The 23,037-nt window shown below is 63.1% G+C and overlaps 1 protein-coding gene across 1 annotated transcript in view; it reads right to left on the bottom strand.

Moving 5' to 3' along the window:
• Positions 1-12,831: 12,831 nt before the first annotated feature.
• Bahcc1 (BAH domain and coiled-coil containing 1) overlaps positions 12,832-23,037 on the bottom strand; it is a 52,997-nt gene continuing 42,791 nt past the window's right edge. Inside the window, exons 15-27 of the mRNA XM_070031624.1 lie at positions 21,924-22,213; positions 21,220-21,398; positions 20,840-21,141; positions 20,532-20,639; positions 20,304-20,454; positions 20,108-20,222; positions 19,930-20,005; positions 19,349-19,457; positions 18,609-18,725; positions 18,293-18,469; positions 17,009-18,171; positions 15,743-15,979; positions 12,832-15,383 (exon numbers count right to left, since the gene is read on the bottom strand). Of these exons, the coding sequence (XP_069887725.1) occupies positions 15,177-15,383; positions 15,743-15,979; positions 17,009-18,171; positions 18,293-18,469; positions 18,609-18,725; positions 19,349-19,457; positions 19,930-20,005; positions 20,108-20,222; positions 20,304-20,454; positions 20,532-20,639; positions 20,840-21,141; positions 21,220-21,398; positions 21,924-22,213 (3,231 nt within the window). The 3' untranslated portion in view covers positions 12,832-15,176. The remainder of the gene's footprint in view (positions 15,384-15,742; positions 15,980-17,008; positions 18,172-18,292; positions 18,470-18,608; positions 18,726-19,348; positions 19,458-19,929; positions 20,006-20,107; positions 20,223-20,303; positions 20,455-20,531; positions 20,640-20,839; positions 21,142-21,219; positions 21,399-21,923; positions 22,214-23,037) is intronic.

The raw sequence follows: 23,037 nt of genomic DNA, 5'->3' as shown, positions 1-23,037 counted from the left end.
CCGCCCGGCTTCCGCGCGAGGGCCCTGCAAGAGAGCGCTGGCGTTGATCTCCTGGTTCACACTACGACTGAACCCTGAGAGACCGAGAGGGTGGTGCACAGACGCCAGACTGCACTCCCTGACCCACTGGGTGGCGACTTCACCTCCCAAGCTGTGCGGCAGTTCACGAAATCAAGGTGAAAAATCTAGAAGCAGCTCCAGGGGCTGAGTGAGCACCCTTCACTCCTCCCAACACCCTGTGCCAATCTGGAGCCTGCTTCTGCGCCCAGCCCCTCTGTGGGCGGCTGGAGCTGCGTCCTGCTGCCCGGTGCCTGGGGGCCGGGCACACAGCGCAGGCCGGACAGAGCCCCTGCAGACCCTCTCCGTGCCCCTCTGGCCCTTCCTCAACGCTGTGCCCAGGGTTACACCCAAAGGCTGCGGTGGGTCCTGGAAGGACCTGGAGACCTCAAAAATGGTCAGTGCCCCCTAGGGCTTCCAGCCCTGGCAGGACTCCTGCAGGGCTCCCCGCACCAGCGCTCAGGGCCAGTCAGCTGTCCGTGCCCAGCTGTCTCCTGCATGCTCAGCCCGCCCCCAGGTGCATGCTGGCCAGTGCGCTCTCAGCTTCCATGTAAAGGTCCGGGCTGGTCACTCTGCTTTCCTTGGAAGTGTGCAGGCGGGGATCCCCGCGTGCCACAGGCCAGGCAATCACTTGTCAAGTAGCAGTCACTTGACATCAGGGACAGAAATGGTGTGCAGTCCAGAGTTGATGGTGAGCATGCTCCGGCAGGGACGTGCCTGGGCTGAGCGGGGTTGGGTGACCGTGACTGCCGTGGGTGGGGAGTGTGGCCTGACTATGGAAGCCCTGCTCTCCCTCGGCAGCATGGGGCCTGGGAGACAGCCCTGGGCCTGGCCCTTGGAGAAAGATGCTTGAGGATGTGCACTGCACTCTTGCCCACACTGGGGCCTAGGAGCTGCTGGGGACGGGACCACAGCAGCTGCTGGGCTCCCAGGCATGGGAGTCGCTGGCTAGGTGGGTGACAGGGCAGCTGGCCTGCTGGGGACCGGGCGGGGGGGAGGCCTCTGGGAAGGCCCAGGCCCCAGCAGCACCCTGCATCTCCTTCCTCTTTCCTCAGCTGCCCTCCTCTGGACTCCCTGGCAGCCATCTCCTCTGGGCGGAGACTCCAGCTTCCAGAGGCCTCCGGGTGACAGCCACAAGATGCCTCCGGAGGGAAGCTGGAGTATCTTGAGAGCTCTGCTGGCTCCAAGTGCTGAGAAGCCTAGCGCTGCCTGCCCCTTGGGTATGAGCCCCCGCCCCCCCAGCAGCCACCTCCAGTAACTGCCTCCCTCCTGCCAGCAGTGCCTCTTACCCCCCCAGGGCAGGGGAGGGAGTTTATGTCTGAACCCTCCTGGGGCACAGGCATCCCTTGGAGGCCAGGCCCGGCTGCCCTGGCTCTGCTCCCCTCTTCCCTCCTGTCCGCCCTGCTCCCAGATGGGGACGGGCCTGCTTAATTGATTCAGTGTAGCCAATAGTGAGAACACTCCGCAGATGTCAGCCACCCATCCTCAGGAAAGCTGCTAGACCCTGGGCATGAGTCCTTCCAGGCTTACGGTGCCGGGCTGAGGGGCTGGCCCGGGTCTTCATGCCGCTATCTGGACCTAGGGGCGGTGGCCAGTGCACCAGAACTGAGGTTCTACCCGTGGCTGAGAGGGTGCCCCACCCACAAAATGCCAGTGGGTTTGGGGAAGTGGATTCTTTCATCGGCTGTCAGGTCTGGGAGGGCCACTTGGGGCTAGCCTCTCCCGGGTGGTGCCTGCCCCCCACGGTGCTGGTCCACCATCGGGGCTCTCTCTCCCCCTGGGGGTGTGATTTACGGAGAGTTCGCGGCTGTCCAGGCGGAGGCTGTGTCCCACCTGGGGGCTGAAACTGGCCCAGGGACAGGGCCTGGACACCTGTGTCCGCGCCTGGGCGTCTCCCACGCGCTGGCTCTCAGAGGAGACCAGAGCCCTTGTGTCACTGAACGTCGGGGCTCGAAGGCGCCCAGGCCGGCTTGCTGGGCTGTCCTCCGCCACAACCGCCGAGAACCGGGAAGAAAAACGGGGCCCGGGGGGAGAGGGCTCGCCCAGGGCCAGGCCGGGCAGGCCGGGCGGGCCGCGCCGCCGACGGTGAGTTCCAGCTCGCCAAGCCGGAGTCTGGGGAGGGGCGGGGGTCCGGGAGGGGCGGGGGTCCGGGAGGGGCCCGAGGTCCGGGGAGGGGGCGGGGGTCCGGGGAGGGCGCGGAGGCCCACGGCCGGGGTGGGCGCGGGGTCGGGGAAGGGCTTGGGTCCGGGGAGGGGCGCGGGGGCCCGGGGAGGGCGCGGAGACCCACGGCCCGGGTGGGCGCGCGGCGCGGGCTCAAAGAACAAAAGGGCGCCCCGCCCCCGCCTCGCCGGCCCGCGCTGGCCAATCAGAGCGGCCGCGGCGGCCTGAGTTCTGTGATTGGCTGACTGGCGGCCAATCACGAGCCGTGGCCCGGAGTCCAGGCGGCCCCACGTGGGCGGCGCGCGGCTGCCGGGCCGGGCGGGGCGCGGGGCTCGGCCGCGCGCGGTGCGCTCGGGGCCCCGGCGGCGACCCGCGCCGCCCCGGGTGTCCCCCGCCCGCCGTCCCCGCCGTCCCCTCCGGGGCCCCCCGTCATCCCCAGCGGCCCCGGCCCCGGGTCTCCGTGCGGTCCCCCCCCCCGCCCCGCACGGAAGCGCAGCGGGCCGGAGCCGGTGGCGGGAGGGAGGAGGCCGCGGGCCGGCCCCGCTTCCGTGCGGCTCCCTCGAACTCCTCCGAGAGGAACACACGAGAATGTCTTTGACACGGGCCGCTGACTCGGCTGGCGCTTCGAGAGCGCCCCGGGCCGGGGCGGTTGGGGAGAGCTGGGCCGGGGGGACGCGCGTCGAAGGCCGGCCGCGCGGTGCCCAGGCCGGAGCCGCGGGCGCGGGGCCGGGAGAGCCGGGGCCCGGCCGCCAGCTGCTCTCGCCGCCCACGGCGGCTCCTCGGGCCGCATCTTCAGCCCCGCCGACCGGCCTGCGCCCCCGGGCGGCCCCCGGGGCCGCTGGTTGGCTCTGTGCATCTTGTGCAGAGGTGACCTCCAGAACCCGGGGACCGGGCCTGGGGGGGGGGCTCCCCATGGGAAGACTCCCGACCTGGCGGAGGGGCTCCTCCTCCCCCCGGGGTGTCCTCCACGGGTCCACCTCCCTCGGTCACAGGCCTGCTCCCTGCTGCCCTTCCCCGGCACACACGGGACGGATGACCTCTGAATACGGACTGGGCTGAGATGAGGATTCCCGGGCACAGCCTGTTGTTTGTGGAGGTCTCCTGTGCTGGGCGCCCGTTCCACCCCAGCCTCTGGAGGAAGGGACAGGTCCAGCTTTGTAGACGGTTGTGGCTCCGTGTCCAAGTTGGAGGTGAGGCCCTGGGGCCCAGAGGCCCAGGGAGGGACAGAGGAGGGAGAGGGCACCAGTCTGGGATGGAGAAAGGCCAAGGGCAAGGAGGGGACATCGGGTGTTAGGAAGATGTGGCATCCGGTGGACTGTGGCTGTGTGCGGCGCTGCCTCGGCCACATGGGAATCAGGGGACCCTGGCACCCCCATTCTCCACCTGTCACTTGGTGATGATAATGGGGTTACTGGCCAGGCTGGAAGGGATGTGTGTGGTGTGTGTGGCACCATGTCTTGCACTTGGTAATTACAGGCTCAATACATACATGTGAGCTGTTAGTGCGCGTGTTTGCCGTGCCAGGGAGGTGTTGGTGGGCTGGCGAAATGTGGCTGCCTGCGGGGACAGCGGGAGGTTTTGATGGGATGGACCGTTCTATCACAGGAGGCAGACATGGCAAACCCACCAGCCACCGTCTTGCGGTGCCCGGGGCCTCCAACCACTTGCAGCCAAGATGACCTCTGTGTCATCCCAGCTCCACCGGTTCAAGGTTAGGGTCCCGATGGCCTTAAATCAGAAGTGCTGGTTCCAGATCTGGGGCTCAGGTGGAAGCCCCTCACCCCCCCCCAGGCAAGGGGCAGTCAGAAAGGAGGTGGCGGAAGCCGAGGGTCACCCCTGGCCTAGAAGCCCCAGACAGGCAGGTGCCCCATGTGATCAGAGCAGGCTTGGCGTGGCAGTGAGGCTTCCCGGGCCAGGTCAGAGAGGCGAGGGTCCACATGGGACAAGAGGAATCAGCTCAGCGAGAGCCCAGCCTGAAGGTGGAGGCCAAGAGGAAGCGGGCAGAGCAGGAACAAGGGCTGGCCTGGGATTATGACAAGACTCCTGCAGACCCCTGTTGTTCTCCTCCTCCTCCTCCTCCTCTTCCTCCTCCTCCTCTTCACTTTCTTTCTTCTTCTTTCTCTTTCTCCTTCTTTCTTCTTCTTCTTCTGGCTTGAACTCTGGGCTTGGGCACTGTCCCTCAGCTCTTGAAGGTGAGTGCTCTACCACTTGAGCCACAGTGCCACTTCTGGATTTTTCTGATTATATGGTGCTGAGAAATGGAACCCAGGACCTCATGCATGCAAGGCAAGCGCTCTACCACGGAGCTACCGTCCCAGTCCTGTTTTTTGTCTTTTTTTTTTTTTTTTTTTTTTCTGATTTCAGTACTGGGGATGGGACCTCTGCCGGGGCATGCTGGGTGGGTGCTGGGCCGCAGAGCCACACCTCTTATCTTACCCTGCTTAATTTTGTTAAAAATCTCAAGAATTTGAGATTTGGGAAGGTGCTCAGTGGTAGAGCGCTCGCCTCGCATGCACAAAGCCTTGGGTTCAAGTCCTCAGCACCACATACACAGAAAATGCCAGAAATGGGGCTGTGGCTCAAGTGTTAGAATGCTAGCCTTGAGCAAAAGAAGCTCTGGGACAGTGCCCAGGCCCTGAGTTCAAGCCCCAGGAAAGGCCAAAAAAAATTTTTTTTTTTGAGCTAAGTGTAGTTAAGTGCTGGTGGCTCATGACTGTAATCCTAGCTACTCAGGAGGCTGAGATCTGAAGACTGAAATTTGAAGCCAGCCCGGCAGGAAGATCCATGAATTCCAGTTAACCACCAAAAAGCTGAAGTAGAGTTGTGGCTCAAGTGGTAAATTGACAGCTTGGAGCAAAAAAGCTTAGAGACTGTTCCAAACCCTGAGTTCAAGCCCTAGTCCTCTCCCCTTCCCCCCCAACCCTTGCAATAAGTGCACCACTTCTAGCCCTGCACAAGGATGGGTTTGACACCTGCCGGGCGCGGCCCAGCCTCCACCTTTGAGTCCCCACAGCCGTGCAGACCGGGCTCCCGAAGGCGGCCTCCGCTCACCAGTGTATTCCAGTTTGCAGATCATGACCTGGGTGGTTCAGTGCCAGGCTGCATTCCGTGCACGGGCAGAGCACGGGGAATAGGTGTTTGTTCTGTCCCCACAGGTGTAGGAGACGGACGGACGTGGAGGTGCGGTGTGCACCTGCTGCGCACGCTGGCTGCCTCTAGTGAGCCCCGCGTCAGCGTCGGGCGGTGCCTCCCACAACCCCGCGACCCCCAAGCCCACCAGCCACGCGGGCGCGACCCCCAAGCCCACTGGCGCCTCGGACCCTCCTGTGGGAACCTGGGGGAGGGCTAGACATGTTCCTCCTTGATCTTCCCAGAGCCCTGGTGTACAGGGGCTTTACCTGGGGTCCCCAGCCCCACTTGGTGCCCTCCCCCTCCCCCCGTTACCCCCAACGTGCAGTGGTTGCTTGGGAACCCCAGCTGCAGCGTTCAGAGGACGAGACAGAGCCATGAGTCCCTGGAGGCTGTGGGGCAAGGGCAGGGGTGGGGGGGAGAGAGGAGTGGGGGCCCTGGGCACTGAGGAAGGGCTGAGAGGTCTGAGCAGGGCTGTGGGGGCTGAGGAAGGGCCGGGAGGGCCGTGGCGGCTGCCCTGGTCGTGCGTGTGTCTGGCCCTCCAGCCCGGGGCTGGGGACGCCGTGGTAGACGCTCAGGCCGGGGCCTTTTCCTTACGTGAATGTGGGCTCTGGGGAGCCGGTAATCAAATCAACCCACAATAAATACAGAATTATAGGCCGCGGTGGGTATTGTGTTCTAAGAGAGCCACATGAAGCTGGGCTGACAGCGCCATGCAGCCGGGAGGTAGCCACAGCTTCAGCACCAGCTGTGCCCCGGGGGCTCCTAACGGGGTGCAGTGGGGCGGAGGGCCTGGGAAGGAGAAGCTGTGGTGTGGAAAAGCGGGGAGCAGACAGGCAGGACACGCAGAGGGTGGGCCCTGGGGCCGAGGGAGGCCTGAGCCATGGCAGGACCAGACAGGGCCTCACAGAAACCTGACGGCCGTTATCCCCAGGAGCCAGACTCTTCCTGTCTTGTAGCGCGGCTCTCCCCAAATGTGGCTCCTTTCTCATGATCTCAGATGTTACTCACACATCAGCTATTTCGTGTACAATCCATCTAGTGGAAGGTGAGAAAGGCCACAGACATTGCTTGTGGCATCGCTGTCTGCACTGTTGGCCAGAACTTGACCCCAGGGCTGCACGTAGCTGCAAGGGAACCGGGTACCAGGCTCGGTTCTCTTCCTGAGGACCACAGATCAGAGGGAATGGCTAGTGGGAGGATGGGTGATGGGGCCCCTCTTGTACCTGGAAACAGAATTGGTGTTGAGGGCAAGGGCTGCCTGTCGGGGCTCTGATCCACGGTGCTGTGACCAGCGCTCAGCCACACGCCCACCTGTGAGCGTCCACCCAACCCCTTTTCATCATATTTCCACACAAGAAGCTGCAGTCCACAGCTGAGGAATGAGCCAAAGATAGCCGTTGCTAAGAGGCTCTGGCCCCGCCACCCATGGGCGCTCTGGACAATGAGACCCTATGGCTCTCCCCACCTTTTTTTTTTTTTGCCAGCCCTGAGACTTGAACTCAGGGCCTGGGCACTGTCTCCAAGCTTCTTTTACTCAAGGCTAGCACTCTACCACTTGAGCCACAGCACACTTCCAGCCTTTTGTGTTTATGTGGTGCTGAGGAGTCAAACTCGGGGCTTCATGTATGCTAGGCAAGTGCTCTCCCACCAAGCAGCCTTCCCAGGGTCCCTGGGGGGCCTAGGGCTGTCACCACCTCCCTTTGAAGTAAACGCAGGTATGGCCACAGCCTGTTCACATTCCTCCCTGGCATAGCCAGCAAGAAAGGCCGGGACCAGAGGCGGGCTGTGGAGGATGTGTATGCCCTGGCAGAGTCCACCAAGAGAGTGGAGAGAAGGTGGACCCCAGCCTTGCTCTCTCCCTTGCCTCCCCCGTGCCAGAGAAGGGCCTAGAGCCTGAGTGGCTGCTCCAAGTGAGAAACCAAACCAGACACTCCCACGGTGAGCAGGGAGGTCGCCCGAGCCAGGGTAGTAGGCAGCTCTGCCCCAGCTACTTGGGAGCCTGAGGCCAAAGGACTTGTTGCCCAGGAGCTTAGGGCCAGCCCAGTCAACATAGTAAGAGCCCATCTCAGGAAAAATCAGAACAAAGTCAGGTGCCTATAGCTCACGCCTGTCATCCTAGCTACTCAGGAGGCTCAGATCTGAGGATGGCAATTCAAAGCCAGCCCAGGCAGAAAAGTCCTTGAGACTCTTCAATAAACCACTCAGGGAAAGCTGGAAGTAGAGCTTTGGCTCAAGGGGTAGAATGCTAGCCTTGAGCACAAAGAGGCTCAGGGACAGCGCCCAGGCAGGCCCTGCGCTCCAGCCCCAGGACTGGGACTGGGACGGGGGAGGGGGGGAAGGGAAGGAAGGCAGGAAGGAAGGCAGGAGGGCTGGGAAGGTGGCTCAGTGGTAGAGTGCTTGCCTGGCATGCATGAGGCCCTGGGTTTGATTCCTCAGCACCACATAAGCAGAAAAAGCTGGAAGTGGCTCAAGTGGTAGAGCGCTGCCCAGGCCCTGAGTTCAGGCCCTATAACCAACCAAAAAAAAAGAAAAATAGAGAAATCTCAGAATAATGGGAAGTCCCATTTCTCAGCCCTGAGGAGGCTTCGCCTTGGGGAATGGGCTAGCCATGGGCGGCTGTCTCCAGGAAGTTTTCTTTTTCTTGTGTGCCCATCCTGGAGTTTGAACTTAGGGTTTGGGTGCTGTCCCTGAGCAAGTCTAGCAACTGTAGCACTTGTGCCACAGCTCCACTTCCGGTTTTCTAATGGTTCATTGGAGATAAGGGTCTCTTGGGCCGGGCACCATGGCTCACGCCTGTCATCCCAGCTACTCAGGAGGCTGAGATCTGAGGATCGCAGTTCAAAGCCTGCCTGGGGAAGAAGTCTGTGAGACTAAAGCCGGACACACACACACACACACACACACACACACACACACACACACACACACACACACACACACACACACACACACACACACACACACACACACACACACACACACACACACACACACACACACACACACACCAGTCTCACCTGATTGGCTCAGGGGAGATCACATGCCCGCCCCAAAGCCAATCACCATGGCTGAGGGAATAGAACAGCTGGGATTGGCCTGTCCCCTGTCCTGTGACCGGAGAGCAGCTTTGGAGGTCCACAGGGCCACGTGGCTGTGGAGACATCTCTGGGGGCTGAGGGGTGGGCGGTGGACCTGGACCTCCTTCTAGGACCCTGGCTCTGGAGCTCTGTGTGGCTCTCCTTGCTGACACCCTAACTTGCCTGTCTGTCCTACAGAGAACGTGGTCCTGAGCCCAGGATGCGGGCACTGATGAGCTGACCCACACTTGTCTGTGGACACAGCCTCTTTCCTGCCAGAGTTCCTTCTACACGACTTCCAACACTGCATCCCCGTTCCCAGGAGGAGCCCCTTCCCAGAGGAGACCGCTGGCCTGCGTACCTCACCCAGGGTGTGGCTGGAGGGGCTGGGAGGGAAAATTGTGATTGCCTGTGTGTTCAGAGTCTCTTCACCGGCCCTGGGGGCTGCCCGAGCTTGTGTCTTTTAAGTAAAAGCAGATTTCCTGACGAGGGGCACAACCATGGACTTGTAAAATGGGTGGTTTTAACGTTCCCTTCTTGGCAAACCAAGTTGTGAGGCGGCTTCCAGACCATTCTACGGCTGTGGGAGGTGCTGGACCAGCCTGGAGAGGGCAGAGGGACAGACGGCTCAGAGGAAGCAGGTTGTGTGCGTACAGTGGAAGCTGAAAGTCTGTGCTATGCCTGGAGCCCTGCTCCGAACTACAGGGAGGTCTCTGGCCTCTGCTGCAGAGAAGTCAATTCTGTGGTGTTTGACCTAGCTGGAGACCTTCGCTGCTTCCTTGCCAGTCCCGTGTGTGTGTGTGTGTGTGTGTGTGTGTGTGTGTGTGTGTGTGTGTGTGTGTGTGTGTGTGTGTGTGTGTGTGTGTGTGTGTGTGTGTGTGTCCGGAGACCTTCGCTGCTTCCTTGCCAGTCCCGTGTGTGTGTGTGTGTGTGTGTGTGTGTGTGTGTGTGTGTGTGTGTGTGTGTGTGTGTGTGTGTGTGTGTGTGTGTGTCCCATGGAGGGAGGCAGGACTGGAAAGGTCTGCTGGGAGTAGTAGGTGCTGGCCTGGGTGCTATATTGGTTCCTTCCCTTCCCTCCCTCCCTCCCTCCCTCCCTTCTTCCCTGTTTTCCTTCCTTCTTCCCTTCCTTCCTCCCTTCCTTCCTTCCTCCCTTCCTTCCTTCCTTCCTTCCTCCCTCCCTCCCTCCCTCCCTCCCTCCCTCCCTCTCTTCCTCCTTTCCTTCCTTATTTTTGTTGGTATTAGGGCTTGAACTTGGGGCCTGACTCAGCTTTTTCACTGAAAGCTGGTGCTCTACCACTTGAGCCACAACTCCACTTCTGGCTTTTTGGTGGTTAATTAGAGATAAGAGGCTGAAGGCTTTTCCTACTTCGGCCGGCTTTGAACCTCAATCCTCAGATCTGAGCTTCCTGGGTAGCTAGGATTACCTTGCGAGCCACCGACTGGCTCCTTCCTAACTCCTGGTCCAGGCACCTGGGGCCCGAGGGCCTGGGCCCTGCATCCTGCTCTGGGTGGAGCCACCAGGAAGTGGAGGATGCGAGAGTTGGGGTCAGGGGAGGGTGGAAACTGGGGTGTGCCAGCCAGCCCTGTGCCGGCCTGGTGAGCGCCTCTCCTGGCCCCAGGGCCGCAGAGCTTGGGCCTCAGACCTGATCTCCACCTCTCTGGAGGGCCTGGAGCCCGCAGGGGTCCGAGCGGCCACTTCCCCAGGGATTATGCAGCTCCCCACCCATGGGAGGCCTCGGGGAGAGGCCCGCCACCGCCACCGCGGCCAGGCTGGGCTGCGGAAGGGAGGTGCGGCAAGAGCTCACGCGGGCGCCAGGTGGTGGGCTGGGTGGGAGAGGAGGGGGGGAACAGGGGGAGGGCGAGGAAGAGCAGGAGGAGGGGAGGAGGGGAAGAGGAGAAGGAGGAGGGGAAAGAGAAGGAAGAGGAGGGGGAGGAGGAGGAAGAGAAGGAGGAGGGCCCTACCCTGAGGCCTCTGCACCTGCACCAAAGCTCCCCCCCTCGACCCCCTCCTCTGGGCCTCCATCCCACGCCCCGCCCCTCCCCTCCCACCCCCCTCCTTCCATGGCCCCGCCCCTCCCCACGGTCCTCTGCGGGCCCCAGGGAGCGGAGGGAGGGGTAGATCCTCTAGATCCTGGCCCCCCCCTCCCCGGTGCATTGGGAGCAGGAACCGCTTCAGGGGAGCCTTGTCGCCTTGTCCCGGGCCACAGCCCCCCGCATGCGCCCCTGGTTCCTAAGGGGTTGCACAGGGGTGCGAGGTCCTCAGCCCTGTTCAGCCAGGGCGCGGCCCAGCCAGGGCGCAGCCTCAGCGCTGAGATTGAGCGGGCTTGGGGGGCGGGGCCTGGGGGCACAGCCTTGGCCGTAGGGTACGTGTGTGCATGTGTGTTCTGAGCTAACCGGTGACACACAGGGGTGTGTGTGTGTGTAACATATGTAGTCTATTTCACGTGAAAAACAGGCCTAAGAGGTCAGGAGGAGTCAGGCAGCGTCTCCAGGGGCTGGCTCCAGAGGGAAGTGGCCCTTCCCCCCTCTCTGCCCTCGCTTCTGGGACTGGGGGCTCCCGTCTCCTTGCCAGCTGTACAGCTGTGGGCGCGGGGACCGGGGCCATCGGCTGGGCCTTCCTCACCCAGGGGCCGCGTTGCACATCCCTGCAGCCAGCTGGGAGCGGTAGGAGGGTGTGTGTGTGTGGGAAGGCCCAGGGCCGGCTCCGGGGAGGAGGGGGCTGACGGTCGGGTGACGCAGGATGGGTGATGGATGGAGGAGCAGAGGGTGGAGGAGGAGCTTCTGGGGGGGTCGGTGGCAGGTGCCCCCCCGTCCGTGCCATCACGGAGCGCCGGCGCCCTCCCCCCTGCTGCTTCAGCCGGCTCTCCTGGCCCAGGAGCGGCTCCCGACTCTTCCTGACCTGCAGCTGTGCAGACTCAGGAGGCCGCTGGGGGTCCAGTCCCATGGACCCCAACACCTTGCGGCCTCTGGGAGGGTCAGCCCTCTCCCCATGCCAGGCCTGCTTGGAGTCTCACTGCTGGCCGGCCCCTGGCAGCCCCATCCGGGCCGGGGGCCAGCAACGAATGCCCCCTGTCTCCGATTGGTTTGTGGTATTAAAAACGAATTGCGATCAGCGGGGCTGTCATTTCTACCTGATAAAACATCACTTTTATTGATCTCATCACGCAGTGCCATCATTTATCTTGCTTCAGCGTGTCACATAATGGCTCGTTTGTCTTGATCAGAGTGGTCTTGCATGTTTAACCCTCGGGGCTCCGCAGCCTGCGACCTTCCCTCCATGCCTGCCCTTGGCCAGGCCCAGTCTGGGAGTGTGTGTGTGTGGGGGAGAGGTAGGGGTGTGTGTGGGGACATCACTGGGACGTGGGATCCCAGTGTGGGGCCTGCAGAGCGACCAGGCTGTGTCCTACCCCTGCAGTCGTGAGGAGCTAGACCGGGAGATGGAGCTTACCTGTGCCCTGTGCCCTGGGGCCCCTCCCTCCACCAGCCCCTTCGCTCAAGGCCTTCCTCTGGGTGCTGACCCCCCCCCCCAGGGCCACAGAGGGAGCCCTCTGCCACACGGCTCAGGGCAGGTACTGCAGGCCGCATCCTGCCGTTCCTGCCCCTCTGCTGGCCCCTGGCTTCCCCCCTTCTCCCACCTCCTCCCCGCTCTGTGTCTACCCTCTGCCGGCCCTTCCCTGGGCTCCTCCCGCCCAGCCCAGGTAACACCTTTTCCCAGACGCCCACGGGAACACCGACGGATGGACCGTCCAACCCTGAGTGCTGAAGCCCAGTCCGGGCGCTACCAAGCCCCCTCTTGTTGGGACCAAGCATGGCTGACCACGCGAGGCTAGGGGAAGTGACGGTGCCCCAGGGGCGTGCTCTCCCTTCCTGGGCTTCTGGGAGGTCAGAAAGCCAGGACCGACCCATCCCTCCTCCGGCAGTCTCAGGCCTGCCCCGTTCTGGACATGGCCGCCTGGCCGGCCCAGCTCAAAGGGCAATCCAGTTTCCTTCCCACCCCTGCCCAACACTGTTCAAGGAGGCAACTCCTACTTCCCCCTCCCGGCTCCCTCTCCTCCCGGCTCCCCTTCCCCCTCCCCTCCAGTACCCACTCCCTGGTGTCCACTGTGCTGCCCAGGGTCCCACTTTACCCCTCCTCAGGGGACCCTCAGCATGGCCGCGTGGATGGACAGGTGAGTGACTGGTCACAGGCTCGGTGGGTCCGAGCTTCCAGGGCCAAGTCGAAGGCCCTTTAGAGGTGCTGTAGTCACAGGATGGACCCTCGGGCCCAGGGCTCCACTTACTCAAGCCCACCCTGGGGTGCGGGAGGAGGCCAGGCTGGGCGCCAACCTGCCCCTGGGCCCTTGGCCCTCAGTTAACCATGCGCACAGGAATCAGGCAGTCACAATCCCGACTCTGAAAACCTGTACAATAGTTCATATATTTATTCTTAAGCAAGTTATCAATAAAAAATTTAATACTAAAATGCCTTTACATAGAGTTTGCTGTTCATAAAACCTTTGTGTTTTTTTGTTTGTTTTGTTTTTAGTGTTTACATTGAAAAAAATTCCAACCATCCTCTTAGTTTACACATGTACAAGACGCGTGCTTTGCCACGGTTAGCCACAGGTAGGGAGGGTCGCACCACACACCGACACACGGGGTAAAAGGAACACAGGAACAGCCAACAGAAGGGAAAGAAACATCCACGAGGTGGCCAAGAATAAGGGTCCATCTGTCCGTCCTTGCTTCCCACTACTTGGGTTTAGAACAGGTTAAATTCTTCACTTGACAACTTCCTGATGCCCAAGCTCTGAGCAGGACCTCGGCAGGCCTCCGGGTGACCACCGGGAACGCAGTATTGCACTCATGCCGAGACACAGGGTAGATGTGGGGCGGGAGAGGGGCAGCGGGGCTCAGGACCCTCTGTCTGTCTTGAATGTCCTGTGGGGCCACGAGGAGTGGCCCCTGGATCACTGGTCAGCAGGGGAGGGAATGGGCTCCCGGGGGGCCCACTGGGGGTAGGGTGCCCGTGGACACTTCCTGCTTCCCGGAGCTTGCCTGCAGCTCCCCCCGGAGCCAGGGTGGGTGCGGTGTGTGGGGAACGTGGTCCCCAGCGCCCGAGGGCCACGGCCTTCCAGACACAGGCCTGGTCTGCTGCTGTCGGGGGGTCGAGTAAAGGGCGCCGGGCTCTTCTGGAACCCTGCCAAGTGGCTGCAGAAAAGGCCCTGGAGCCCCAAAGGGGGTGTGGGGAGGAGTGGGAGGGCCAGGGGCGGGGCTGGAGGAGGGTCTTGTCCCCAGGGTGGGCATTGCCTGTCTTGTCACTTTCCTCCTCCCCAGCCCCAGCCCTCAGCCTCAAGCTCACCGCCGTCCAACTCAGAGCAGCTCAGAGCCGGAGAGGTGCCGGGAAGAGGGTCTGGGGTGGAGCAAGGGGCATCTCACAGCGCAGCACCTGCTCAGCCTTGGAGGGAACTCTCACCACCCACGGGGCCTGAGTTCAGATCCAGAGAAGGCCCTGCACCAGCAGCCCCAGCTTGAGGGCTTTGAGACAGGAAGCCGAGATCTGGGAATCACAGTTTGAAGCCAGCCTGGGCAGGAAAGTCCATGAGACTTATCTCCAAGTAGCCATCAGAAAACTGGAAGCGGAGCTGTGGCTCAAGTGGTAGAACGCTGTTCGCCTTGAGCATAAAAGCTCAGGGACAGCGCCCAGGCCCTGAGTTCAAGCCCAATGACCGACCAAAACAACAACAAAAAGTCTTAGGGAGGTTGAGGCCCTGGGGGTTGGGGGAGGAGAAGAAGGGATTCAAATCGGGGGCCTTAGGGGCTGGCCATCCCCTCTGCCCAGTGAGTGAGGCCAGACTTCTCTCCCTGGGACAGACCGGCCCGTGGAAACGGAAATAACTTGGAATCTTCAGGAAACAAACATCCCCTTTTCTTATCAATACTTTGAAATACTTTGTTCGTTTTTGTTTTGTTTTAAACAGAGGTAAGATACTCGTGGCTGCTGCCACGCCCCCATAAGGGGTTGGGGGTCGGGACCCCTGGTCCTGGGTGGGTGATTTTTCTGGGGGGCCTCATCACTGTCCCCCAACCCCAATACTTCTTTTATCCAGATGCACTAAAAAGGGACTTGAGTGTGAATTCCACCTAACACAGTCGGCCCCTAAGAGGCTGGAGGGTGTGATCTGAGCTGCGGCCTCCGGGCCCGGCAGCCTCTGCTCACAGATGCCCCATCAGAACTCAGCCAGGCTGAGAACAGTGCATTTCCAAAGAAAACTCCAGAACAAAATACACAAACAATTGCACACACATGCGTGTACACACACACACACACACACACACACACACACACACACACACACACACACACGCCCTCAACACACAGGTGGGGAAAATCCTTTTTCACTTCCTTTCCATAAAACTTCCCCGCAGAAATACAGTATTTACATAGAGAAATAAATAGACAACACACCTGATTTCTGCTTTCCCTGGTGGGGCAGTCAGAGGTACTAGGGAAATATGGCTTGGATTCTAATCTCGCGAGACCTGTGGGGAACCAGCGTGGCCGTGTCCTCTCCGGGGTCCTGTCGGGCGCTCCGCGGTGGAGGGCGGGCCTGGGGTCCATGCCTAAGTGCTCTCTCTTTCCAGGGAACAGCATGGAGGCCTGACCTGGCCTTGGTGGGTTTGCATATTTGCTCTGAGCAGCCCCAGGTGTGGCTGGCCTCGGGGCTCATGCGTGGCCCGGGGCAGGCAGGAGGCTGGGGTGGAGGGGGCTCAGCACAGGATGGGCACTCCGTCCGCGGTCACCAGGCGCCCTGTGGTGGGGTCATAGGTGCCTGCCAGGTAGTAGAGGTCCTGCCGGTCCTGGTACTTGCGACTCCGGGTCATCTGCTCGTACTGGTCCCGCCCCACGACCTGGCACTTGTGGGAGATGGTCTGCACGTCGTTCTCGTCCTCATGGCATGACTGGTACAGCGCGTTCTGCGGGGAAGGGTGCAGCACGTTGGCCGGGCTGGGGAAAGGCCCTGTGCTGGGCCGGGGCTCTCAGTGGGGCTGGGGCTCTGCACAGAGACCTGTCACGGGCACAGGGTGGACGACGCCAGCTTCTCCGGGAAGGACAGAGTGGGCCGGGGTTCTGTCTGTCTGGAGCTTGCGGCAGTGGGAAGGGGAATGGCCCTCGGACTGGGAGGGGCTGCCCTGAACCTCAGGCATGAGCTGGCCCAGCCTGGTGCCAAGTGTGGCCTTGATCAGACAGCTCGGGGGAGGGGTGCAGGCGGCTCCCCGCGGGAGAGGTCAGGAGGCATCCCCTCCCCGGGCTGGCCGTGAGCAGTTGGACTCACCCTCCCGTCGCTCTGCCGCTTCCCCAGCTTGGTCTCCTCGGGGTGGTAGAACCACTTGACCCTCACCACCATGTTGCTGCCCCAGGACTCCCACATGCTCTCGATGCGGCCGATGTAGGGCAGGTTGGGCCGCCCGGCCGACAGGAAGACGGCACAGTCTCCGACGCGCAGGGTCTCCTTGCCGCGGACGATGGCCTTGTAGAACAGCTTCCGGGCCTTCCCCTTCATGCCCCGCCTCTGTGGGGGAGGACAGCAGAGGCGGAGGGGCACTGAGGGGCTCAAGAGCCTGAGGAAGGCGGCGGCTGGGAGTTATGAGGAAGGTGAGCCTAAGCAACAGCTGGTGAGGAACATGCACGTGTGTGTATGCATGCATGTGCATGCATGTGCCTGCGTGTGCACACACACATACACACACAGGAGCAGGGATAGGAAATAGCTGTGCAATCCCTGGCGGGAGACCATCAAGACAAGGCTCCCAGATAAGGCCAGCCAGGCTTGGATTTGCTTCCCACACTGTCTGTGACAGGAAGAGGACACAGACCCTAAGGCACACTGTGCCCAGGGCAGAGACCTGCGAAGGTGCTCAGTGTAGTGTGTTTACCCCAAACCGGTGCTTACAAACCCCCCCAAACTACACCCTCAGGCCCACCCGGGGAACCAGCACTGATTGAATGTGTCCAGCCAGGCGCCGGTGGCTCACGCCAGCTACTCAGGAGGCTGAGATCTGAGGCTCACAGTTCGAGCCAGCCCGGGCGGGAAAGTCTGTGAGACTCTTATCTCTGATTAGCCAACAAAAAGCCAGAAGTGGAGCAGTGGCAGGGTGCCAGCCTTGAGAAAAGAAGCTAAAGGGACAGCACCGAGTCCCTGAATTCAGGCCCTAGTACTGCACAGAAAAAGGAAGGAAGGAGGGAAGGAAGATGCGTGTCCATGCAGGGAGTCTGTTGGGCCCTGCCTCGGCTGGCTGGCTCATTGTCGACACAGAGCTGCTCAGGCAGCCCTGGCAGGTGACCCAGCCACAGGGGAACTCAGAGCATGCACCTGCCCCTACCCCACCCCCGTCCCATGCAGGGAAGGCCGAGGGCCCCACAGGCAGATCCAGACCCCGGGTTTTGCTTCACTGAACTCGAGATGGGATTTTGTTCTTCCCTGAGGGTTTGCACATTATATGCTTGAAAGTGAACGGAACATGAATATGAGGAGGTCCAAGGGGGAGGGAGCCCGTGTCTAGGTGGGAATGTAGCTCCCGGCCCGAGACCAGCCACCTACCTGTGTGGGGTTCCCCGACCACTTCCACAGCTGCCGGGCTGGCAGGAAGGCTGAGATCTTTGGCCGGTTTTCCACGGAGGGCAGCCGCTGCCTCCGAGAAAGCTCTTTGGCTTTGGAGAAACTCAGGGCCTCCTTGCGCTTGAGCTTGGATTTGCCGCCACTAGGTCCTGCGCCCGCGCCCGCGCCGGCCACGGCGGCCCGGGACAGGAAGCAGCGCGGGGTGTGGGTGCTCTTGCGCAGGGCCTCGGGCGGGGCCAGGAGGGTGGGCACAGGGCGGGACAGGCAGGTCTGTAGCAGCAGGGCGGGGTCCTCGTCATCCGAGCTGTAGGAGGAGTCCTCGTTGTCGGAGGAGCAGAGGCTGGAGGTGGACATGGAGCCGGAGGAGGAGGTGCTGGATGAGCCCGAGGAGGAGGAGGACACGGACAGGCGGGTGAGGAAGCGGGAGGGCACGCCGGCGGCCAGCCCCGGCCCGTCTTCATCCTCATCCGAGTAGGAGCTGGGGCAGTCACTGTCGCAGGCCAGCGGGCACTCCGCCTGGCCTGCGTACTTGCGCAGCGCCAGTCCCATGGGCAGGGGGTGGACGGGTGCCCGCCCCTTCTTGTCCTTGCCCACCAGGTGCGCGTAGCTGGGGCTGGGCAGCGGCCGGCCCAGCTTGGGGCCGAAGTCCTTTTCACCCATGAGTAGGGCCTTGCAGTTCTTGTTTTTGGGGGAGGTCACACCCTCGTGGTCCAGCTTGACCAGGAACTCGCCGCCCGCCCGCCGCCGCCCGCCCTTCTCCGCCTCGGCCCTCTCCACCTTCTTGGGCCTGAGCAGCTTGTGGGCCCCGGCGGGCAGGCCGGCCCCGGCCGCACTGACGAAGGGCGCGTAGGAGCTGGCCAGGCTGCTGAAGGAGTCGGCTCGGAAGCCGTTGCCGAACACGGGGGCGGCCACGCCGTGCACGGGGAACAGCGCCTCGCGGGCCCGCAGCTTCTTGGCGCTGCCGTTGAGCTGGAAGAGGTTCTGCAGCACCCCCGGCCCTTTGCCGCCCGAGGCTGCAGCCGCGGCTCTCCGCTTAGTCTGTGCCACGGCCGACCAGCTCAGCAGCGGGCTGCCCCGGTGGCCCAGGAAGTGGTCTGAGGCCCCTGAGGGGGACTTGGCACCTGAGGTGAGGAGGTCAGCTTTGCCTGGGGTGGGGGGAGGCAGGGAAGGTCAGTGGTACTGGCTGGGCCTACTGGCTGCCTCCCCCCGTCCCTCCCTCCCCCCCGCCGGGCTCTCCCCCTCCCCCTTCTCCAGTCCTGCAAATACCAGCTTTGTCTTTGCTGACGGATTTCTTCCCAGCGGTCTTGGAACCTTCCAGGCCATCTTGCACTTTAGGGGATAGGCTGGGAGTGGGTGCCTCGCTGGGCTGGGGGGCCTCGCCGGATGCTTTTTTGGTTCTCCGGCAAGTGCTGGACACCAGCAGGGCTGGGGAGGGCTCTGTACCTGCAGGGCGGGCGGGCGGGCTCAGCGGGGCCCAACTCTGCGGGCAACCCCCCCCCGGCCCCCGTCCCTCTCTGGGGAGCCGTGGAGCGGTGGGCCCAGCAGGAGGGGCTGTGGGGTGCTCGAGGGCTCGGGTGCTCACACTGGATCTTGAAGTCTGGAGGCAGAAGTCTGACGTTAGAGACAGCAATGTGGCCCGTGTCCCCGTCATCAAACTCCACCAACACTGAATCCAAGTCGTCCTGGTCACTGGAGCTGCCTGTGGAGGGCGGCACTGAGGGCGCAGCAGCGGGGGGTGGGGGGGGTGGGGGGGAAGGGGGGAGGGTGGGCGGCTCGGCAGCGGCTTCCTGACTACAGCTGCTCTTGGTGTCACTGAGGCTTCCCCTTGGCCTCCTGTAGCGAGCCACCCCTTTCCTCCCCTGGTCCCCACACCCCACCCAGCCTCCCTGGGCTAGCAAAGGGAGAGTCGCTCCTCTCAGCTCAGTTACCTTAGGGGCGACCTCTTCCAGAAGTGCCCGGTAGCTTCCGGCCCCACTCATCCACTCTCCTACTGTGCCCTCTGGGTCTCCCGGCCCCCTGGTCTCTACCAGGGGGTAGAGCCTGGGCTCAGGAAGGAGGGCCTAGCGCAGCTGGCGTGCATGTGAGTTTGGGGATCTCAGCCCTGGGGCTCTGGGTCTTTTCCTTCTAAACTTTCTCTCCTTCCTTGCTGGGCATGGGAGGCACCCCGAACCACGCCTGATTCCCAGCTGACCTGGGCCCACTCCATGCAGACGCAGGTCTGCTTAGACGGGACAGGAAGCCGCCTGCTCAGGGCCCTTCTGGGAGCACGGAGGGTTGCAGAGGGGCCTGCCTGGGCTGTGTCTTGGTGCTGGCCATGCTTACCTCGGACCACGTTGCCTGGGTATAGGCAGCGGGACTTCTGGCTCCAATAGGCGCAAACCCGAGTGCCGGGAGGAAGGTACCTGCTGGACTGCGGCCGGACATCAAGGACCTGCAGGAAGCAATAGGGCCGTGGCCTGTGAGAAGGCAAGGCGGGGCCCAGGGGCTGGGGGCGGGGCCTGTGAGCAGGTAGGGCGGGGCCCAGGGGCTGGGGGCATGGCCTGTGAACAGGCAGGGCGTGGCCCAGGGGCTGGGGGCGTGGTCTGTGAGCAGGCAGGGCGGGCCCAGGGGCTGGGGGCGTGGCCTGTGAGCAGGCAGGGCGTGGCCCAGGGGCTGGGGGCGTGGCCTGTGAGCAGGCAGGGCAGGCCCAGGGGCTGGGGGCGTGGCCTGTGAGCAGGCAGGGCGTGGCCCAGGGGCTGGGGGCGTGGCCTGTGAGCAGGCAGGGCGTGGCCCAGGGGCTGGGGGCGTGGCCTGTGAGCAGGCAGGGCGGGGCCCAGGGGCTGGGGGCGGGGCCTGAGAGCAGGCAGGGAGGGCCCAGGGGTTGGGGGCAGGGTGGGGCTGGGCCGGCTTGGGGCCACCCTCACCGCCTCCTGCAGCAGCTGCTCCAGAGAGTAGATCCGCTGCCGGTTGCCTCTTTCTCCCTCGATGACGATGCTGTAGCTGAGGGCACAGGGTGTTGCATGAGAACCTGTGGGGTCTCCTGGGCCACAGCCCGCGGGCAGCCCCCTCTCCCCCATTCCCCAGCACAGGCCTGGGCCTCACATGTCAGGGGGCTGCAGCGTCCTGACACTGCCGGCGTAGAGCAGGCTGTCTTCCTTGGGGATGAGCACCGGCAGCCCGTCCTGCAGGTCCTCCTTGTGGATGGTGCAGGACCGCGCTGGGGGGAGGGCGTCAGCATGGTCAGCCCAGCCCAGCCCGCCCCCCCCCCCCAGGCGGAGCCCAGCCCAGCCCTGCTCACCGAGGGCCGCGCTCTGCTCGGCACTCAGCTGGCCCCCGTCCTCCTCTTCCTCGTCCTCTTCCTCTTCTGAGAAGCTGCTGCCATCGTCAAACTCAAAGTCGTCCTCCACAGTGAAGCTCTCCAGCAGCCGGCTCACAGCCCGGCCCTGGCCCTGGGTGGGTGGGAGGGGTCAGGTGGGGTGGGAGGGGCCGGGCTCTCGTGGGTGGGTTGCGGGGGCGGGCCTGCTACCTGCTTGCCCACGGTCTTGCTTTTCACCTTGCCCAGCTTCCTGCCCTTCCCCAGGATGGCCTTGGCGTTGCGGGCCGACAGGGCGATGGACAGGGCCCCGTTCTTCCGCTGGGAGGTCAGAAGAGGACGGGGTGAGGGTGGTGATCCCCCCCCCCCGCCAGGCTGCCCGGGGACGCAGGGGGTGGGGGTGAGGAAGGGGGCCGGGACGTGTGCTCCGCAAAGCCTTTCCCGGTGAGTGTCCTCTCCTCGGAACCCCAGCACCTCCGATGCCCACCAAACCCAGGTGCCGCTGGCCGTGCGGGCCTTACCCGCAAGACTGGCTGCAGCATGGTGCTCTTGCGCGTGGCTCTCTTGAGACGCTCGCTGGCCAGCTTGCTGCCCTCCTCGTGGGAGGTGAAGGCCCGGGAGGGGGCGAAGAGGGGCTCCCGGCCAGGGGCGGCCCCGGGCTCGCCGCGCAGGCCCCCTTTGGCCTTGCCCTTGCCTTTCTTCTTGCCTGGGGCGCCTGGGGGTCGCCGCCCCGGAGTCCGCTCCAGCTTGGTGCCCACCTTGGCCTTCGCCGCCCGCCTCTTGATCTTGACCTCACTCTCGGGGCTGGACAAGCGGCAGGCCCCTGTGGAGGGGGAAGGGCGGCCGTCACGGGGGTCCCGCAGACCAGGTGGACCGCAGCCCGCCGCGGCCTCCCGGTTACCTAGCAGGCTCTGCCTCTCCTTCTTCTTCTTGGCCTTCTGGTTGGCTTCCATCTTGACCACGGAGGACGGCGAGGGCCCTAGGGTGGCCCCACCAGCCCCTGAGTGCAGCCCCAGCTCAGACTCCCGGGGAGCTGCCTCTGGCCCCAGGAGAGCCTGGCAGTCTTCGCTGTCATAGCCGCTGCCTGGGGACAGAGGGACCGGTGAGCCCGCCACTGGACACCGCCATTGGAGGTCTCCAGACACAGGCAGGCCGCCTGTGTGGGGCAGTGTGGGGACTGGGAGTCCCCCCACCCCCGGACATCGGGCAGGGGACGGGGGCGGAGATTCTGCGGTTTCTGTCGGGGCTGGCACAGACGGCCCTGGGCTTCCTGCCTCCCCAGGACACCGCCTGTCCTCTCCCAGGCTCCGACCCTAGCGAGGGGGCTGGGAGCCAGCGTCTATGTTTCCAGGCTCTCGTCTGTGGACGAATGTCTGCTGGACACTGGAAGGACTGGAGCCGGCGCAGGCAGGGCTATTTTTAGCCTACTTCCGGGATGCACCCGGGGGCCCCTGGCTTCCCTGTGAGACTGGCTCCCCTTGCCGTCAGCCGGAGCCTGTCCTGGGTCTGTCCCGCGCCACCGGCCTTCACCAGGCTCTGCGCCGGCCGTGGCCCTGTCCACCCCTACTCCGTCCCCAGGAGATCATGGCCACTCACACCTACGACTTGCCTGCCTCATGCACCAGGGTCCCCGCGGGCTGGCTGGGGAACCTGGGCATCTCCCTGCCGCTGTCCCCACCGGGCTGCGGGTGCCGGGTCGTGGCAGACGCCTTGGGGTTCTTGGCTCGGGACAGTTTCTGGAGGCGCCCGCCGGGGGCCGCCTCCTTCCGCTGGAAGGGGCCGAGGCTGGCGGGCAGCGCCTTGGTCTTGACTTCGGGCTTCAGCTGTGCCACCCTGTGGGCCGCTGAGGACACCAGCTCACTCTGGCCACCGCTCTTCTTACACCGAACCTTCTCCTGCGGACAGGAAGGGGCGGCTGCAGCCAAGGAGGCCCCTGAGTCTCGGGAAGCAGCAGCGTGGGACCTTGGGAAGGGGCTGAGGCTAAGTGGCCTGGGGTTGCGGGCCTGCCCAGTGGGGACCTCGCGGGGATGGCCACGCCCTCTCCCCCAGCTCCAGTCTGCTCTCCTGTGCAGAGGGGGGATGCCAAGGGTCAGGAGGCTGTGGTGTGGCAGGTAAAAGCCATTTACTCTTCTAAAAAGCCGGATAAAAAGCAGAGGGGGCAACAGAGGCTCGCGCCTGTGATCCCAGCTACTCGGGAGCTGAGATCCGAGGACTGCAGATCAATGGCAGCCTGTGCAGGAAAGTCTGGTGAAACTCTTACCTCCAATTAACCAGTAAAAAGCTAGAAATAGAGCTGGAGCAAATGGTAGAGTGCTAACCTTGAGCAAAAGTCAGGAACAGTGCTCAGGCCCTGAGTTCAAGTTCTGGGACTGGCACCAAAAAAAAAAAAAAAAAAAAGAAAAAGAAAGACTCAGAATGCCAGCCAGGCAGGGTGACAAACTCACATCAGTAGCTACTTGGGAAGCAGATATCAGGAGGATACTGTTCTAGGCCAGTCTACGAAGAGTGCAAGAGATCTTGGCAACCCTGTGTCACAGGTTGGCTTGGGCATGACATTAAGAAAATAAACAGGGGGCTGGGAAGGTGGCTCAGTGGTAGAGTACTTGCCTTGCATGCCTTGAGGCCCTGGGTTCGATTCCTCAGCACCACATAAGCAAAAAGAAAAAAGCCGGGAGTGGTGCTGAGGCTCAAGTGGTAGAGCGCTAACCTTGAGCTGAAG

The sequence above is a fragment of the Dipodomys merriami genome, unplaced genomic scaffold, assembly GCF_024711535.1.
Source record: "Dipodomys merriami isolate MVZ:Mamm:240054 unplaced genomic scaffold, mDipMer1.0.p SCAF_202, whole genome shotgun sequence".
Lineage (NCBI taxonomy): Eukaryota > Metazoa > Chordata > Mammalia > Rodentia > Heteromyidae > Dipodomys > Dipodomys merriami.
This window is presented reverse-complemented; position numbering and strand designations above follow the sequence as displayed.